We start from the raw sequence: 17,234 nt of genomic DNA on the forward strand, positions 1-17,234 counted from the left end.
GTGTTAAGGTCACTATAGTCAATCTTATTTTCACAGTCTTCATTAAAAAGTTTAGCAAAATATCTCATCCACCTTTGTTGAATATCTTCTTCTAAGAAAAGTATTTTTTGATCTTCATCTTTAAATCACTTCACTTGAACTAAATCCTTACTACTCCTATCTCTTTGTTTGGCTAACTTATACATATATCTTTCTCCCTCGTTAGTATCTAATCTATTATATAAATCACTAAAAGTTAAGGTCTTTGCATCGCATATTGCTTTCTTAGATTCCTTATGAGACTCTTTATATTTTTCTCAATTATCAGAATTTTTAAAATTAAACCAATTTTTATAATAAATCTTTTTATTCTTAATCTTTTCTTGCACATTTGGATTCCACCACCAACTATTTTTACTATTATGAGCTTTTCCCTTTGATACTCCAAGCACATCTTTTGCAATATTTTTAATATCACTAGTCACTTTTTCTCACATAACATTAGTATCCTCATACGCAGATAAAATCTTAAGATCTAAAATCTTACTCTAAAAAATATTTTATTAATATTATTTAAATGCCCCCATCTAATCCTAGAATATCGTTTTACTTTATTTTTTATTATCTGCCTCTTTATCTTAAAGTACAAAACTAATAATCGATGTTGGGTGTATAAATTTTTACTCGGAATAACTTTACAATCTTTGCAATCTAAACGGTCTAATTTTCTTATAAGAAAATAGTCAATCTGGGTTGTACTATATCCATTTTTATAAGTGATGAGATGCTCATTCCTTTTCTTAAATAAGGTATTAGCAATTGAAAAATCATAAGCTAAACAAAAATTTAATATGTTCTTGCCACCTTCATTTGTTGTTCCAAAATCATAGCCACCATGAATGCTTTTAAAATCATCTACCTCTCTACCAACATGTCCATTTAAATCTTCTCCAATAAAAACTTTTTCTTCTAGAGTTATCTTTTGTAATAATTATTCTAAGTCATTCAAAAAATTTAATTTAGAACTCATATCCAAACCTACTTGAGGAGCATAAGCACTTATAATATTAACAATCTTATCATCAACTACAATCTTTAAAGATATAATTCTATCTCAAATCCTATTAATTTTTATTACATTATCCTTCAAACTCTTATCTATAATAATACCTACACTATTTCTAGTACGACTCCTACTCGAATACCAAAGTTTAAATCCTAAACTATCAATTTCCTTAGCTTCTCTCCAACCCATTTAGTTTCCTGAATGCACAAAATATTTATCTTCCTATGAATCATAATATCTATTAATTCTATTAATTTTTTTATGAGGGAGCATATATTCCAAGTTCATATCCTAATTTTAGTTTCATGAACTAGCTTCTTTGCCCACATCTGTCCTTGATGTGGGAACCCTTGCCTATTTAACACTACACCCGGGCGCCGGTGCAGCGGCCCTTACACACTTGTCACTGTATTCAGGCCATACAGCACGTCGCTTCAAGGGGACGCCCTAGCATTAACTCAATTTCTTAAAGGATTCATGTCATTATTAGTCGACTACCTAACGCAACTCTCTACTTTTCTCATCCAGGACTTGGGACCTGGCAACGGTAGTGTTCAAGGAAACGTTCATTTATGAAAAAATATTTGAGCTTGATTAGAAATCTGATGATTTTGAACATTATATGTCACATTGTAGTTCACCTTTTCCTTTTTCTTTTCATCGTCCCTTATACTTGCATTTAGTTTACTAAGCTCTTACATGCTCTGATCCTTCAATTGTAGGTTAGAATTGTTTCCCCTGACAAGGATTTTTTTCAAGTTTTATCACCCTCATTACGCCTACTTCGAATAGCTACACGTGGATCAGGGTAAGGCTCTTGTGACTTTTGGTTGGAGCATGACATATCATCAAAACATCATTTATTGTGGTTCTTTATGTATTTTCACATGTTATCTTGCAAAGGAGGGCCATAATTGGACCATGGTTAATCTAATATACATTTGCTAGTTATATATGGAAAAATCAGTCTTATGATCTTTTTGATATGGTATTCTGCTACTTCTGCTTTCTTGAACATCAGAAGCATTTTAAGATTTTTGTTGTAACAACTGTGAAAAAAATTCAGTTGCTCAAAAGATGAAAAGCAGTCTTCTTGGAGTGGTAGTTGCGGCTATTTCCTAGAAAGCATTTAAATTAATACAGTTTTTTTTTTCAATTAACTAATTAATTAATTAATTAATTTAATTGTAGACTTGTTATAATTAGAATATTATATTATAAGTATAAGAAATTCATAATCTATACATTTCAATCATTTTATTTTGGGATCTTCATTTTTTTCTCTCTTTTTGTTTAAAAGAAAGTTCGTTTATGGACTGCCATCGTAACTATTAAAGCTTTTAATCTTCACCTGGTTGATCCTTTAACTACCAGTTTGCCAATAACTTAGCTAATGTGAATCTCAAATTTGAAAATCATTGTAGATGTAAATTGTGTGTTAAGATGAATAGTTTGAAAGATGAACTTTTGATTTGATTTTTTTATTTTACATTATTTTTATTTTATTGGGAGTTTTAATTTTAGTAAAATTTTGCGTCCAATGCCTAGGGTCTTACCTTGTTATGAAAGTCTGGTTTTTATTGATTACTTAATTTCCTGGATTCCTTAATTCTAAGTGTAGGGAACTTTGCACATTCTATGATTTTTTGTTTTGTCTACTTACTATTTGTTCAGCGACTTTAGAATTTTGTATTCGTTGGAGGCTTTTGCGATCATCCTCTAATTTGGTTGGCTTCTCTGGCGGTGGAATGTTTTGTTGTACATATTCTTATCTTTTTCCAGTAGTCAATATTCCTTAACTTGCATCCTTGGCAAGTTTTTATGGTAATTTGTCACAATTTTCAGGCATTTTGGTGGAGTAATTGGCGATACTTGTGATTGGACTAGTGTTCTTCCTAATCATGCACTTTGCTAACAATTCTTCATTCAGGTTGAGTGTGTGACTTCAAATTTCCATGTATATGGCTGGTAATGGGATTTAGTAATTATAAATAAGTGTCAGGCATATAGAAAAGGTCATCAATTTTATTATAAATTGGGGGGTCAAGTGAGAGATCTGAATATGTTTGGTTGAATTTATTTTCATATACAAGCGGGTGTCTTACTTTACTTGCTTTTGGAGATCCACTTTCTTTTGAAGAATTTTTCATTGTTCTAGATTTAGTTATGAAATTGATCATATAATTAGTTTTATCCAAATTCAATACATTCTCGTCGTTTAGCAAGTGAGTATATTTTAACTCCTTGCATGACTTTCTTGGCTATGGATTTCTATCCATTATTTTTGGTAGAAGGCCGGGGAGTTTTTATTCTTTTTACAATGATATAAATCTCTCTTATATTTTTATTTGTTGAGCCTAGGGCCAATTCCATATATAATTTGGGTACTCGACCAATTGTAGATATTAAATCTATATTGATTTGAAGAAATTTATCATTATTTTATCCATTGAGATTAATGCTTAAGTCCTTTAGATTAGAAATCAAATAACCTCTTGAACCAGATCCCTTTGGTCATTGAGTTTTTATCTGACTTGATTAATTTCTTGTTTTAGTTTTTCATCAAAAGCAAAGAATAATAGTCGAAGATTAAAATTTGTGGTTTGTAAAGCTTTGTGTGTAGGTTGTGTGATTTTCTTCATCACATAATAGATGCGCAGTAGAAATCCTGGACTTTTAAAATGTCTTACATTGTTAACCTATAATCTTATCTTCCTTTTATTTTCTTTAAAGTTTCATGAGGTTGCTTGTTTTGCAATGCGTTAGGGAATCTGTTATGAAAGAAACATTGTTAAAGGAACACTAGACTCCAATTGCTCAAAATTAGATTTCATTATTTTCAGAATTTGTTTTTGTAGCAGTTTAGAGAACTTAGATCAAACTATATTAGGAGTAAAGATAATATGAAAGACTTTAAAAAAGGTAAACACACTGTTTTAAGAAATTATTTAATAAGAGCTTTAAGAAAGAAATTTTGTTAAAAGGAGAAAATAAGTAAATCATGAATCATCCTATTAATTGATTTTAAATAGTGAAATTGATCAGTTAGCTTTGAAAAAATGCATAAATATAAAGCTCAAGATCCAAGTGAAATACTAATTTAAATTGGAGGGTTTGGAGAGAGATTAGAATTGTTAGGTTAATAAATATTTTTGCTTAAATTTGACATACTTGGAAGTTATGAATCCTAGATACGGACACAAGACACTGACACAATACCAGAAGGACATGTGAGGACATAACTATAATAAAACATTAAAGCTATATTATTTCATACTTTTTAGTTTTGCCATGCTTCTATCGAAGCATTGCTATTGCTGCTGTGCTGCCATCTTATCAGCCTTAAAAGGAGTCATATCGATATAATAAAGCTAGATTACTTTTAGATTTTATAAACTTTGCTACTTTACAGAAAGGTCAGAGAGTCTCACTATCAAGCATCCACCTAATTTTGATTCCGCCAATTGTTTTTTCATTCTTGTTTCCTCACACAGCAGATCAGAAGTGCCAATATTTAATCGTCACAAAGTGATCATTTTTATGCCAGTAAAAGTGGTTATGGCAATTATTTAAACCTTGTCAGTCAAAACCTTCTTCCATGGTCTACTTGAAGATTAACCTATTTCCCAAAAAAGAAAAGAAAAACAGTGGAACCATATTTGTACGAAGTAACATAATTTCGTTTAGAATATGACTGAGAGAACAGATATTGTTCTTCAATGATTTTTTGAAGGAATCAAAACGTGATTCTCCGTGCTATGCTGGCTCCCTAGCCAACACTACTTCATCTTTGGGAAAATAATTAGTGCTTCTAGTTGGAAATAATGTAAATCTAAAACCTCAATGGCTTCATTTTTTTTTTAAATTTTATTATTATTATTATTATTATTATTATTATTTAACCTCAATGGCTTCATTGAAGTCAACAGCAGTTTTCATTAGGTTTTTGGTTGTTATGCGTGGATCTAATGGTGGAGAAAAATCTGAATCACTGGTTGATATCATGATATGAGTTCGTAGCCATGCGTTTTTGTCACATGCAACTTCATAATCTTATAGGCATATTATTTAGGCATTCAAACTTGGTTGAACGAGTATGAAAACTATACAGCTTAGCTTTGTCAGCAACTTGGCAGAACCTATAATCATTAACCAAATATATACACTATATTGTATTTCGTTGATTCCGAAAGTAAAATTAGACATGTATTCCATTTGAATAAGCCTTAATAATTCCAAGTTCTTGCTTGTGATTTATACTCTACGTGTAGGATGGTTTCTTTTGGATTGGAAGAATTTGCTGAAAAATATGGCACGCTTAACCCATCTCAATTTGTTGATGTCATTTCACTTGCTGGTGACAAATCTGACAACATTCCAGGTACGGTATGCCGGGCATTTAGTGGAGTAATACTGGGTAACTGTTACTTGTGGCTATTGTTTTGGATTTCCTCGTTGTAGATTTTTTATTTTTTATGCTTCATGGAGCAGTGCTTGTTACCATTCTTCTCGGGTTTAAGAAATTTAATAGTTTTTTGGAAAATTCCCAAATCCTAATTTAAACAACTCTTGAAGATTACTATAAAGTGGTGATCTTAGTTTAGTCATATATAGGTTTTGTCTCATTCAATGCAATTTACGTTACTTTTTGAAGGATAAAATATGTAAATTGTTCAAGTGGTCATTTGCTTTGCTAAAAAAAGAATGCTAAGTAAACTTAAATATCTTTTAAAAGCAATGCCAAGTGTTTGAAATATTTGGATTTATTTGAATGAATGTAATACAAATGCAGATGATTATTATTTTTGTTTGATTTGAAGTAAATCTCAACGATAGTGGTGGCCGGCGACGACGGTGGGTTGCAGTCGGTGACCGACAATAAGAGTAGAGTCAACCTGCAGTGTGTTTGTAATTCGTAAAAAAAAAAAAGCTAAAAAGATAGCTAAGTTTTGAACACAAAAAATGAATAGCGGATCAAATTTGAAATTCACCAAAATTTTATTCTTTTTTCATCAAATCAAACACAATTTTTAGAACTCTTGAATTGAGAATACTTTAAACTCATTTTGCATCAAACCAAACAACCCCTAAATGAAATTTATTTGCTGGAAATGTGTGCACAGTTACTTGGGATGCAAATCTTGGAATAGCAGTGGGACGAGGCCTAAGGGTGCATATGGAGATGAAAACTTTAGTTGAGGATTGTTAAAATTTATGGGAAGGAGAATGAAAACTTATTCTGATGCAACCAACTATGCCATGGGAGGGAAGGTTACGGGTTTATGGGGAAGGGTCGTACTTGTAAAATTCCTTTAAGCATTCCTAAGGCGGTATTGTTAAGATTAAGGGATTGGTTTTTGTTTATGTTAAACCATGTTTTTGTTTCCAGTTGTCTCAAGGAAATAAAATAAATAGGGGTCCTTGTAGCTGTAGATAAAATGAATAAATGTTTACTTGTTTAGCCATAGGTTGTGACTTATTTGAGGCCTTGATGCAACACTTGTTGGTCTTTCATCGACATTTCCAACATCAAGGGGAGAGCCGGCGGCAAGGTGGGAGGCCAAGTGGCGGCGGGTTGGAATCGGCTGTGGGAGCTGGGAGGGTCGCTGGTGGCTGGGCCGGCCAAGGGAGGCCGGCGGTGGAGCTATTGTGGCGGTGGGGGATTGAGAGGGTGGTGAGGCTTCGGTTAGGTAGGGGAAGAAGAAGATGGGTGTAGGGGAAAGGGAAAATTTAGAGAGCTACAAACCTCAAGTACCACCTCCTCAAGAACTCACAAGGAGATCTTGGTAATCTCTAGTTAAACCACTCAAGGGAGGCCAGCGATGGAGCTATTGTGGCGGTGGGGGATTGAGAGGGTGGTGAGGCTTCGGTTAGGTAGGGGAAGAAGAAGATGGGTGTAGGGGAAAGGGAAAATTTAGAGAGCTACAAACCTCAAGTACCACCTCCTCACAAAGAGATATTGGGAATCTCACGAACTCACAAAGAGATATTGAGAATCTCACAAACTCACAAAGATATCAACAATAAGAAAATTTCATTCATCAACATTATCCGATACAATATAGGAGGCCATAATATATAGGCCTAAGAAAACAAAAAAAAACTACAATGACGCAAATGCCCCTGGGGCTACAACTCACGACAACTAAAAGAAAGATTGCAATCGGGAATATCAATTAATACATAACATCAAAATAAAACTAAGCATCAAAATAAAGGTTGTGTATCGTGGCCATCGATTTGCGCCTCCTGCGCTGATATATTTGTCGAAAACGTCTGTCGATGTCCTCATCAGTATGCTTCTTCTTATCCACCACGTATGATTAAATGTTTTAACTGTGGGTTTTTGGACATTGCTGTGCTGACTACTCCAAACTCAAACCCATGGCTTGCTCACCTCAATCGGCCTTATTCATGATTAACCTCAATCTAACAAACTTAAAATGATTGTAATCGAAGAATTTGTAGAAGGTGACATTAGTTCTCTTTTGATTTTACGCCGCACATTCTTCTCTCTAAATTCCTTCGATGATTCTTGGCGGCGCATTGCTTTATTTCTATTTACATATATCATTGTTGGCAAGGTTTGTGTTGACCTGATATTTATTTTGGAAGTCAACTCAACTAAATACAACAAAGTGACGAGCGAGCGACATGACATCGTGTATAAGCTGTTCAAAATGCATTGACTGAAAATTAAAATTGCTAAAAATGTGTCTGTTTACGAAACGAGTAGCGTCGATGCATTTGGTATAGCTTAAACATCTAAGATTCATATCCATATTGACCGGATTTTTTGTTGATAAAAATCAAAATTTGAGTGCGCAGAAGGAGGTTGAGTCGACGTGCGTGAACGAGATGGATTTGACAAGCGGATCAATATGCGAATAATATAATTAATTACTTATCTTTTTTAAAATTTTTATTAGATATTTAAAATAAAAAATATTAGATATTTAAAATAAAAATTTTTATTAAGTTAAAACCCTAACTTGTAAATCGAGGCCTTCAGGTTGGAAGGAAATTTTATGAATGGACTCAGGGAAGACATATGTGCAGAGCTCAAGGTGTTGAGGCCTAAGGGGTTGAGGGAGACGATGTAGTTAGCGCAAATGGTGGAAGACAAACATCAGAGGGAGAAGGGCGGCCGAAGCAACACCATGGGACGGGCTTACAAGAGTACCTCCATGACCTTGGCACTGAGGACCCAGACGGTGTCGTTTTAGAGGGAAGCACCCAAAGGAGAAGAACACCGGAGTTCATCCTGGAGGAAATTTCAAATGCCTTACATAAGTGAAGATACATAACATGCGGGCAAAAAGATTATGCTTTAGGTGTGATGAGAGATTTACGCTGGGACATAGGTGCAAGAATCGAGGCCTTCATGTTTTGAAGGTCTGCGAGGGGGAAGAGGAGAGCGGGGATGAGTTGGAGGATGTCGTAGAGGAAACAGAGCAGTTACATTTAGATGTGTTAGAAGTATCCCTAAACTCTATGATGAGATTTACTCCTAATCACATCGTGAAGGTGAGAGGACAAATCAGGGAACAACTAGTGGTGGTTTTGGAAGGATAGTGGGGCTACACATAACTTCATCTCGAATGGGGTGTGGACCAATTGAGGTTGAAGTTTGTGAAGACAGAAGGATGTGGGGTGATAATGGGGACGAGGAAGATAGTGAGGAGTCGAGGGGTATGTAAAGGGGTGGTGATGACCTTGCAAGATGTTCAGGTGATGGAAGACTTCCTTTCATTGGACTTGGAAAGTATGGATGTGATTCTGGAGATGAAGTGGCTACAAATTCTAGGAGATATGAAGGTGAACTGGAAATCTTTGATCAAGGAGGTACAAGTAGAGGGGAGGAAGGTGGTGCATTGAGGGGATGCTAGCTTATGCAAAACCAAGGTATCACTTAAAACCATGCTCAAAATAACCAGGGTGCAGGCCTGGGGTACTTTGTGGAGTTACGTAGCATAGAAGTTCATGAACAAGAGGTAGGGAAAATTTCAGTGCGTGTTCAACAGATTCTGTAATAGTATCAAGACATATGTCAGTCACCTATAGGGTTACCACTGCCACGCAACTACACCATTAATCTAAAAGTGGGGACAAGCACATCTGGTTGTGGGTTGGGAGCAGTACTCATGCAAGACTAGATACCAATTGCATATTTTAGCTAGGTGAAAATTGTCAGGGCAAGGCTCAAGTCTTTGTACGAGTGGGGCCTAATGGTGATTGTCTTTGCTATTCATAAGTTGCGGTCTTATTTATTGGGAAGACATTTCATAGTCATGATAGATCAAAGGATTTTGAAATATTTGTTAGAACAGTGGATGGTCATTGAAGAGCATCAGAGATGGCTATCCAAGTTGTTCGAATATGATTTTGAGATCCAGTATCGATCAGGCTTAGAAACCAAAGAAGCGGACACCTTGTCTAGGAGGGTGGAGGAGCCCTAGTTTACATCCTTATCAGTACCCATGATCTTAGAGTGGGAAGAATTGAGGCAAGAAAGTGAGCAGGATGAAGGGTTGAGGAAGATCAGTGAAGAGTTGCTGAAGGGCCCGAACAATCACGGGGGGGGTGTTACTGCAACCGTTTGGGAGTAATTGATAATAGACTTCGTTGAGGGTTTGCTATGCTCGGATGGATATTCAGTAATACTGGTTGTGGTAGATCGACTGAGCAAGTATACCCATTTCATTTCGCTAAAGCATCCCTACACCACTATCTCAGTCGTCACAGTCTTTATTCGAGAGGTAGTGCGCCTACATGGCTTTCCAGAATTGATAGTATCAGACAAAGACAAAGTATTCCTTAGTCATTTTCTTAGGGAGTTATTCAATATGCAAGGGATGGTCCAGAAAGGAGAACAACATATTACTCACAGACACACGACCAAACAGAAGTAGTCAACAGGAGCGTGGAGACATACCTTGTCTAACACACCAAAACTATGTGCTAAATGGTTGGCATGGACAGAGTATTGATATAACACATCTTTCCACACAACAACGCGAACAACCCCTTTCAAGCTTCTCTATGGGAGTGATCCAACTCATCTGGTACATTACAGGCAGAGTATTACATCGATATCCAGCATCGGCCAGTACTTGGAGGAGAGAGACAAGATGCTAGCAGAATTAAAAGGACATCTGCTAAGAGCTCAATAACTTATCAAGAGAAAAGCATATGAACACATAAGGGAAGTGTAGTTTGAGCTTGGAGACAGTTCATTTGGAGTTGAGACCATATCGATAGAGGACACTGGGCAAGAGGAAGAATGAGAAGCTATCGTTACGTTACTTCGGCCCTTATGAAAAGACGGAGTGCATAGGGGTAGTAGTCTATCGTATGAAGTTACCAACATCATCAACAAAATCCACCAAATATTCCATGTATCACTACTGAGGCGTGCTATCGGAGATCACAAACCCTCTTCCTCCCTACCAGCGACATTGACTGAAGATATGGAAGTGATTCTGGATCCCATGGAGATCGTTGAAGCACGACAAAGGAGGTCCTAGTTCCTTAGAAGGATATGCCTAATTATGAGGCTACATGGGAGCCATACGAGACAATCAGGAGGTAGTTCTTATCCTTCCACCTTGAGGACAAGGTACACTTTGGGGAGGGGGAGTATTGATACGGTGGGAGAGGGCTAGTTGGTCCAGCAGGATTGGGCGGAAGTCCAACAGGAGTGGGCAGTATCTGGAGCAAATATTTTTTTTTCTATTTTCCCCGTGATTCACAATTTATAGGTTGATGTTGAGTGCATAACACTTATCTATTTACTAATATTTTCCTGTTTTCCTATCCTATTTTGTGTAGCTCAAAGGGTGCTTCGGGTACTAGGATTATGGAAATTGATATACTGACCTAGAAGGATATGCTTTGGGTATTCCCAAGTTAAAATGACTTGGATGCTGGCTTTGTAGTTCTACACGCTGGATTATGACATTTTCATCTTAGCTGATTTTCCATCTCTCCATTTCTGTAGAACTCCTATTTATTGGCTAGTTTGAATGAAGTTATAGTACGTTGGTTCATTCTATCATTTTAATGATATTGAAATGGTAATCCTACTTTGTTCGTATTTGATTAATTTGAAATCTATGACACTTAGCAGTTTAAATTGTCAAGTGATGTTTTATATTCTCTTAGAATGCGTCGTAGAAGATGTTGGTCAGAAATATATACTATGAACTAGGTTTTAATTTCTTCTTAAAAAAAGAAGAAGTAATTTCAAATCTAAGACTACTTGAGTTAATGTCCTTTTTTTCTTTCTTTTTTTTTTAGGGAATTTTGTTTTCTTTTTAATCTGAATTTCAGTCTTACAGCTAACCAATTTTGACTTTGAAAACTGTTAATGCGCTGTCTGATGCAGGAATTGAAGGCATTGGAGATGCTAGTGCTATAAAACTAATCACTAAATTTGGAAAAATTAAAAAACAATAAAAATCAGTGCTGAAAAGTTGTGCAGCTATATATATATATATATATATATATATATATTGTGACTACTTTTACCTGCCATTCTCTCTTAAATGTTAAACATTACAGAGAATTTGAAATCATTACAATATAATGAGGCATCTATATGAATATGAATGATGACCATTTGATTAACGAGAAAATTAAAATAACAGTTGCAATATGAATATCGACATTTATACATACCAAAATGTTGGTAAAACAGTTTTATCAATATGTATTCATTTCAGTTTGAAAATCCATATTGGTGTCAGCTGATGCTGTAATTTCTGATGTGGTAATCTTTATGTCGGATGGCTATAGATCTTTGACAGTTCAAAATCCAATCATTGTAATGAATTGTATGCTTTTATGTGTGTCATAGATATTTTAAAGAAAGATTTTGAACCTTAAGCCAACGTAAAGCTGATAATTTTTTTCTTGTCGTTTTTATTACAACTTTTCAATCATATTGATGTTTGGTTGATTTCCTACTAATTTCCTACTGATGTAATTCTGATTTTGGAACAATGTTTGATCTGTTTGGTGCTTAGAAATTGATAATATACAATTGTGTGCACCAGTCCGTTCACTTAGCTATGCTCCATGCATTTATCTCTCTATTTCACTTCTTTTCTATCTGCGTTCATGATAGGAAACACTTGTAGTTTTCAAGTATTTCCTATTAATCTTTGGAAAACAGCGAAAATCTTCACAAAAGTCCGCACAAAAACCACAAAAACATTAGATAACTTGTATGATTTGATGAAAGGAACACGGAAAATAGCAAGATACACTTGATCCTCAATTCGAGAGGATGATCGATCTCTCCCAAATCTCTAGACGCCGCTAGAGCCCAAAGAAAACCTAAATATAAGAGATCTCAAATTTCAACCAAATTCAAGATGCCCAAACCCTAGGAAAACAAACTATTTAATGCATACAAATCAAAAGGAAATCCCTAAACAGTCTCTACATTCAAATTTCCCTCTCAAAACCCTCAAAAAAGCTTCCTAAAAAGCTCCCGCACGGTATGCTGCTCGCTCGGCATCCCAGCGGGCAGAGATTTCTCTGCCAAGTTTGCGCTGGGCCGGTCCCGCACGGACCGGCTGGACTGTCCACTAGACCGGTCTAACAATACTCCCCTCCCGAAGATCCACCTTGTCCGCAAGGTGGAAAGACGACACTCTCCATTCTTTCTTCATCACAAACAGTAAGAACTTGAAGAGTTCGGTCCTTATATCTGTGCCCCGGCATATACCTCTCGTCACATCTGAAACAAAGCCCTTTTTCCCTCTTCTCCTGTAATTCTGTCTCAGTGAGTTTCTTGAAGTTATCCCCACTCTCTCCTCCTACTGGCTTCTCCCTGGTGGTCTCATTAATGTTGACTGATGCAGACCCCTTGGGTGCTAAAAGAGTGGTTGTAGTCTGTTGACCTTCGTATAATACCCGAAGGAAGACAAAGATAGCGACAGAAAAAATACCTCGTATCCCGTCGGATCCACGAATCCCGCTAAATCGGCGCCGCGAACGATCACTTCTCCGCACTTCCTGCGTGAAATCGGCTCTCGATCGCTGCCCCAGTCGCGTCGTTAAATACCGACCCAAACGAAGCCTTTCGCTGCTTCTCCGACTCTCTCCCATTCGTTCCACACATGCAGAAGCTCCTTCTCTGTGCCGACGCCAAATCCCTCCTACCGAGCTCTACTCGTCGCCTCTTGTAGCTGCTCTTGACTCCAAGCCACAGCCGACCAAGCACCGCCAAATCCCGATCTCCACTTTGCTCTGCTTTCCGATCTCCATACCGTCAACCTATTCCCGAATCCCTCCGGTCCTCCGCACGACCAAACTCCACCTTCAGTTCTTCTCTCCGACCATAGCCTCATCCACGACCATATCTCCTCTACCTTCCGACCTCCTCTGGCCGAGAGAGAGAGAGAGAGAGAGAGAGAGAGAACCACTTACCTTGATCCCAAGCAGCTCCCATAGCCGCTCCCTACCCGATCCAACCTGTCGCTCCCCTCTGCTTGTGTCGACTCCAAGCCGAGAGAGAGAGAGAGAGAGAGGAGAAATCGACCTTCCTCCCTACCGCTCAACTTCGCTCCGTCTCCGACGTCCCCTTCCCTGTCGTTCGGAGGTTACGACATTTTTGATCGGAAGCTACAAAGGGAGCTCGGCAGTGAAGAAATTGTTTCCCTTTTCACGCCCCATCTCCGGCTCCTTTGTGGTCGTACGACCTTGCCCCTTCATCGACATTCCTTACCTTTGGATCGGAAGCCAAGAGTGTAAACAGCCGAAGGGTTCTCTGCCCACACTAGGAGAGTGTGAAAGGATGACGGTTCTCTGCCGCACCGGGTAGTGGTGAAAAGAGTGTGTTGTAAAGGCTTCTCCGCCTTGCTGTGGGTGCAAAAGGAGAGTCACTATTGGTATTAGTGCAATACTCAGAGGGTGCCTCTGGGGAGTGGATGTAGGTCTGGTTATAAACCGAACCACTATAAATCTGGTGTCATTTACTTTACTGTTTTTATGTTTCAGCACTTTAAATTTCAGTTTTAAAAAACTCTGTGGTTGAAAATTATTTTTCTACAAAATTTAAAAGAAATTTTCATTTCGGTTCAATAATTTTCAAAAGGGGACTTAAATTTTTAAACTACAAATTCACCCCCTCTTGGTAGCCTTGGGACATTCACTTAGGCTTAACAACCTAATTACTAGATTCAACAACAACCTACTCGAAAATTCACTTGAAAATATAAAGGAAGTAAAATTTTTAGAAATTTTATTGATGCCTTTTCTCAGGCTAAAAGAAATGTTTAATTGTCAATCCAACTATCTTATCCTTATATAGTGGTTAGAGTTAAAATTTTGACATACTCTAACCTTTTAACAATAGATAACCCATAACCATCCTTCCTTTTGCTTGAAACCTATATTTATGCTATCTAACTCTAGAGGCCCATTGAAAATCAGACTTTTATTTTTAATTATTATTGTATTTTCGTTAGCTTGTTCTTTTTTAAATATATATAACTTATTCATCAAATTTAATAAATATTTATTATAAATATTTTTTTTTTTGTAAATTTTACTTCTCATATTTTTGCAATCTTTCATTTTACTTTTCTTTGTCTTTTTTTCGAGCTTGTTGGATGATTTTGCAACCTCATTGCATACGAGTGGTACGAGGATGATGATCTTTGTGTCCGTGGAGAAGATTGGTATGTTACTTTTTTTTTTCTTCTTCTTTTTTCTCTTCCTTACTCTCTCTTAATTTCTTTTAGTTTTTCTATTTTTTTTTATATCTAACTACATTGATATCTTTAATATAATCTTATCTTTTACAATTTTTTTTAACTTCCTCCTTCATCTCCTAAACAACTGAACTCCAACTTAGTTTAATATCCTCGAGCTCTAGAGATAATGTAAACCCTAACTTATCTTTAGGAAAGAGTTAACAAACCTAGATATTTATTCAATCTTTCTTTGAACACGTAGAAGGAGTGTCGATAAGTTATTAAGATTTTTTTTTTTTGATGAAAGAGATGAGGCTATCTACTATCATCATCAAGTTTTGGAAAAATTTGGGAAACATAACATAGATCCCTAGTTTGAATTGATGATGTACTTTTCATGAGTTATAATTATTTTAACATTTTAATCCTCTCATTCCTATCCTTAAATATGAAACAAACTTTAATCTCGAGCCTAAGCATTAGATGAAAAATTAAAAATTAGGTTAACCCGCTTATCTAAATCCTCCAGAGTTTTGAGCTCTAGAAGCTTGAAATCTTCCTTTTTAATGAGATTCTTTACTCTCTTAAAAGAATAAGTCTAATTTAATGCATTCTTGAGAAAACTTTGAAATTCATTCCTTAGCTTTACTGACTATTACTATCACTTTTGATATGGTTATTGACACTATTGTTGAGGTGTATAGTTATTGAAGTAAACTTTTATTAACTGCATTACATTTTTTATCAGTAAATATATCATTTTTTACAGACATTTTTGAGTTTTTTTTTTTTTTTTAATTCTACCATAGAGTGCTTTTTTAAGAATGTTAACTTGGAGGCTTCTTCTTTTAGGGTAGAGGCCTTAGTGAAAAGGTCTTGATGGTGAACACCTTCAATGGTGAATTCGTGGTCTTGATGGTGAACACCACTAGTTTAAGAATGTTCTTCAAAGAATATAAATTGCATGTTTTTCATGTGTTTCAGGTTCACACTTCTTGATCAAGATCCACCATCTCAATATGTAGTCCACTACTATCTCCATCAAGATTTTTCCCCACACCAAATCTCGCATTGTCACATTATGTTGTAAAAGTTCGTTAGGGATGTTAGGCCCTATGAACTAGTCCCGAGGCTAACCCAGAGGGGGGGGGGGGGGGGAATTGGTACGGGGGGGGGGGGTGAATTGGTACTTTTTTTAAAAAAATCTTTAAACACAAGAACAAATATCACAAACCAAAGTCACCAAAGAAAAACAAGTGCGAAAAATTAAAGTGCGGAAGCAGTAAAAAGAATACAAGGGTTTATAGTGGTTCAGTCAACTTAACCTACGTCCACTCCCCGAAGGCGCCCTCCGAGTATTGCACTACCAACGTGACTCTCCTTTAGCCCCCACAGCTAGGCAGAGAAGCTCTTACAAAACACATCTTTTTTGCCACCCCCGGCAAGGTAGAGAACCCCACTCCTTTTGCTTCCTCCAGAAGCAGGAAGAGAACCTTGATCGATCACTGAAGCTTACCTCTCCCAAACCTTCCAAGGACAAGAGACTCTAGGGAAGAAGAAGTTGAACAATGCTTGGAGCAACCCTTGTGAACTCCCTTACAAGCTCCCCCTCATAAGATCCTCTCTCACTCCCTCTCTCTCTCTCTCTCTCTCTCTCTCTCTCTCTCTCTCTCCTTTAGGTTTTCTTAGGTCAAGATAGCAGCCAAGGATGATAAAAAATATTGAATAATAGCTCTTAAATAGAAGAGATTCAAAGGAGCTCAATAAATACATGTTGCTGACTTTATCATCCAGGATGGTAATAATATCGTCCTGTACGATCAGTTCAAAACACAGATGATCGGCCAGAACATCGCTCTAAAAATGAACTAAATGATTGAAAATTAGCTTGATCATCCCAGAAGATCAGTTCAAATTAGAAGAAAATCGTCCAGAGTATCGCCCTGAATTTGAGCTGTCTGATCATGATCGGTCAGAGCATCGCCCTGAATTTGTGCTGGCCGATATTTATCATCCAGGAGCAACTAAGGATTTTTGAGTATATCGTCCTAGCTGATCCTGTGATCGTGCAGGACGATGTGATCGTATCAATCATCCTTTATTGCTTCCTTGATTGCCTGATCAATTTAGGCATAATTGTGCCATATCATCCATGCCGATCTTACCATTATCCTGGCCGATTTCCAAAAAAAAAATAGAATACTTAAATTGAGCATGGCGGCTATTTCTTTCTTTTTTGAGAATATCATCCTATCCGATAAAAGTATTGTCCAGGAAGACCAGTTAATTACGACTACCTTAACTAAGAAATCCTGATTAGAACTTCTGTTTTGAACTCGATCGTCCTGATATAAATATCGTCCGAGACGATGTGAGTAAAAATAGAAATTCTGAATCTCTCAAGTGTGTGTGTGTAGGGTTACTTAACATCAGTCACTTCAAACATTTACAATTGACTTAAGAAAGGGAAAAAAGAAAATTAT

At 36.6% G+C, this 17,234-nt stretch overlaps 1 protein-coding gene across 1 annotated transcript in view; it reads left to right on the forward strand.

The window, feature by feature from the left end:
* Nucleotides 1-11,880, forward strand: part of LOC110105193 (DNA polymerase I-like) — a gene marked incomplete at its 3' end in the record, with an annotated part of 38,086 nt that extends 26,206 nt beyond the window's left edge. Inside the window, 4 exon segments of the mRNA XM_020834586.2 lie at nt 1,768-1,853; nt 5,317-5,426; nt 11,433-11,519; nt 11,794-11,880. Of these exon segments, the coding sequence (XP_020690245.2) occupies nt 1,768-1,853; nt 5,317-5,426; nt 11,433-11,519; nt 11,794-11,880 (370 nt within the window).
* Between the last annotated feature and the right edge of the window lie 5,354 nt (nt 11,881-17,234).

This window comes from Dendrobium catenatum, unplaced genomic scaffold, assembly GCF_001605985.2.
Source record: "Dendrobium catenatum unplaced genomic scaffold, ASM160598v2 fragScaff_scaffold_905, whole genome shotgun sequence".
Classification (NCBI taxonomy): Eukaryota; Viridiplantae; Streptophyta; class Magnoliopsida; order Asparagales; family Orchidaceae; genus Dendrobium; species Dendrobium catenatum.